The 3,698-nt window shown below is 34.2% G+C and overlaps 1 protein-coding gene across 1 annotated transcript; it reads right to left on the reverse strand.

The window, feature by feature from the left end:
- Positions 1–246: 246 nt before the first annotated feature.
- LOC104213275 (polygalacturonase QRT3) lies at positions 247–3,477 on the reverse strand. Its single transcript, XM_009762744.2, has 3 exons — positions 2,964–3,477; positions 2,627–2,863; positions 247–1,468 (listed from the first exon to the last, which is right to left on the reverse strand). The coding sequence occupies exons 1-3, from the start codon at positions 3,252–3,254 to the stop codon at positions 467–469; spliced, it is 1,530 nt and encodes a 509-aa protein (XP_009761046.1). The 5' UTR covers positions 3,255–3,477; the 3' UTR covers positions 247–466.
- Positions 3,478–3,698: the final 221 nt, after the last annotated feature.

Consider the following 3,698-nt stretch of genomic DNA (forward strand, 5'->3'; position numbering starts at 1 on the left):
TCACAAGGTTATACATATTAGTTTAAAATCATAAGGTTAATTTTTTTTTTTTGTCTATTCTTAAGTTTCATGTCCACTCTACCTACGAGGTACGAACTAAGACGCATAAAATAAATTGTATAAAGTAATAAAAACAAAGGCAAAGACAATGCTATCAGAATACATTCTGTGATGCATGCATTGAACTTTAGAGTTTTTTTTTGGGGGGTGGGGGGAGGGGGGAGGGGAATGCTACAAAAGCTATTCTTTGCTTTGAAATTGTAGCCTTTTTGAGTTATGCTTTCGAATTTTCCTTCGAAAAAAATTCGAGTAAACATAACATTTCTTGAAAAAATGAATCAAGAGATCTAATCTTTTTTGATCCCTGACTAGATCAAACTAATAATATAACATCCCTAGATTATTAATTTCTTGATTCAACTAGGGATAATTTCTGAAGATCCTATACATGTTATCTCGAATATCATCATTTCCCTTGATCAACCACCACGAAAACACTTGCTGGAACTTGCACATCCGATTCAACCAAAACCTGATTATTTGATACATTTCTCAAAGCATGATTAACAAAAGAATTTCCACTAGGGAAAAATGTGTATTGAACATTTTTAATGAGGTTAGGAAATAAAAGAATTGGATTAAGATCCAAAGTCCAAGAAGTACCATTCCCTTGAACAACCCCACTTCCAATTGTAGCCTTTAGATTCATCCCTTTAACATTATTTTTATCCACCACAACTTGATCAATTGTTGTAAAAGGACCATTAGATTGGTCTAATTGAACAATATCCACCCCTTTATTTGATCCAGAAAACATGTTATCCACAATGTTAACTCCATTCACAACACCATTTATAGACTTCAATGTAATAAAAGCATCTCCAAGAAAAAAGGTATTGGAAATATGGAGTTGAACAGGATCCTCAGCCACAATCCCAGTAAAATCCATATAGGAATCCACTATCCTGGTTTGGGTTAAACCTGCCAATTTTAAGTAAATCCCAGTGCCACCAAATCCAGTTGCTTTATTATAACAATGTACACCTGATAACAAATTTGCTTGACCTGATACCATTATACCTATTCCAGCTGAAAAAATCACCACATTCGTGACTGAATTGTCATTTCCCATTAAATTAATTGCCGTCCCGGAGAAATTCCTCTCTCCTTTATCACCACCAGCAGTGATATGTTGTCCAAGGAATGAATTCCTAATATAAGTTTCATGGCCACCTTTGGCTAGAATACCATTTGTTGTGAAATGAGTAATATAACAATTGTCAATGCTTGTTCTTAGTGAGTTTATTACTTGGATTCCTCCTCCTCTGAAATTAGAATCCAGTAATAGGTCTCTTAGGGTTATGAATTCAAAGAAATATTCGGGAGCATTGCCTGAAGAAGTCGATAAATCGATGAGATATCCATCAGTTGGGAAATTATCTGAAGCTTTTAGTGTACCTCCAAGAATCTGTTTCATTAAAAATAATCAAGTTTAGCTATCCAAATATGTAAATTGTAAAATATAAAGTGAAGGAATGCAGTCTAGAAGTCTCATAAAAAAAATTAATGAGCTAAAAGCACCAGATTTAATAAAATTTACAGCTAAATCTACTGCTATTAAAACTACTAGGGCCAAAGCTGGAAGGTTCGTGAAAAATGTGCTTGAAGCGACACCTGTAGAGGACTTTATAGTACTTTAAATTCAGTGCATCTAAAATTAAACCACGAAGGTTTTCAAAAAAACTAGGCTGAATTCTTCTTCAAAAATAATTCCATTACATAAGACAACAACATACCCAGTAAAATCTCACTAGTGAGATCTGGAGAGAGTAAAGTGTACGCAGACCTTACCACTACCCCGAAAAAGGTAAACAATTCCATTACATAAGGAATTGAGAAAAAAAGGAAAGTATAGCGGAAATAAGTTTTCGACCCTCACCAATACACTAAACCATAAGTTTTCTACTATGATGGTCGAGATTGGAGGTTCGTTTATCATAAGGTTAAAGCTACAGATATGAAAACATCTAAGCTAAATATCAGCTCTGAATAAAATGAAAGGAGAAAACGCCCACAGATTAATGGCATTTATACCTTGTTATATGTGTTGGAAACTGAGATTTATTAGACTAGAAAAAGGTCAAGTCTAGAGCTAGAAAAAAATCTAAAAGTTTCGGCAGACATGTAACACAAGTGTTCAACAAATTAAATATGTAAACTATGCAGCTTTAATTAATCTAGAAGGAAGACTGATCAGTCAGTTTCGATCAAGTCATATCTAGCAAACCAACTGCACTGGACAAATCAGAAATAAGTGTAAATAGGTCAATTAATTTCATACGATCCTCCAAACGATATTACGCCACCTGTCAAGTTTTGACAATACGTACCATACTAGAACTATTTTTTTTCTATCACAGGTTCTATCACGGACATCCCATTAAGAGAAAATTTCTACTTATGTGTACTATCATTGTGGGAAAAAAAAAGGTACACTTTCAGCGTAATTTCACCATCCATAACAGATTACTTACTTTAAATTGTAAGTTATGATTTCGATTTAATTTGATAGGTATTTAAAAAAATTATACACCAACAATGTATAGAATTTGGAAGTCATACGTACCATGAGATTGCCACGGCCAAGAACGGGAAATTGCAAAGGTTGGCTGATCAAGTAATTCCCACCTTCAAGATTGACTTGAGCACCACCAAGATTTGCAATTCCTTGCATCAAGAAACCATCGCTTGGCCCTTCTAATGCATCCGAAATTGCTTGTGATATTGCTTCTGTGCTATCTATTTTCCCAGTTGGGTCTGCACCATATGATGTTACGTGATATACTCTTGGACTTGGTGTCACCTATAATACATAAACACATACAAATTTTCTTTTAATCAGCATTGCACTGATCATATAAACAAACAAAAAATATTGATCAAACAAAAATAAAAGGACTTACAGTTACTGCATATGGTGTTGGAGATGGAGAAACAGAATTAGGAGAAGAAACCGAATCGCGACGAACAAATGAAGCTTTAAAAGCTTGCATTTTCCTCATTTGATGATCATGTTGTTTTCTTGTAGCTTCTCGAAGATGAACAGATTTCTCTCCAAGAACATGGGATATTAAGGAAAGGCAAACCAAAACCTTAATCAAGGACAAAAGGGAGGAAGTCCATGTTCTTTCTCCCATGTTTTTCTCTTTCCTTGTAAGTGAACCTAGTATGTGAATGAATCCAAGAAAAAACATCCTAGCTAGCCATTTATATATATTTAGAGCTAGATGGAGAGAGACCAAAAAAAGGAGTTTATTTTATTTGGGGTGAGGAAGATGGGGCATGGAAAAAGAAAGGTTTAGCAAATAAAATCAAGTAAGTTGCTAGATTTCAAATAAAATGGGAACATGAAATTATGAAAATAAAGAGACAAAGAGTGTGAGAATAGCCGAGAAAAGGCTCTCTTTTGATGTTACTATTCTTTTATTTGTTCCAGGTGTTTGCATATATACTTGGTGTAAAAGGATTGCCTTGTTGAATATTTCTTCTTCTTTTGGCATGAGAGAAAAGAAAAGTAATCAGTCACCAACTTCTCACTTTAAGCATCCTTACAAAGGTTGGCAATTAGGTGAAAAGAAAAAGGAATTGGAAATTTTACTCACGAGGCAAAGAAAGTTTGTACCTTAAGCAAGTAATTA

This window comes from Nicotiana sylvestris, chromosome 2, assembly GCF_000393655.2.
Source record: "Nicotiana sylvestris chromosome 2, ASM39365v2, whole genome shotgun sequence".
In the NCBI taxonomy this organism is placed as follows: Eukaryota; Viridiplantae; Streptophyta; class Magnoliopsida; order Solanales; family Solanaceae; genus Nicotiana; species Nicotiana sylvestris.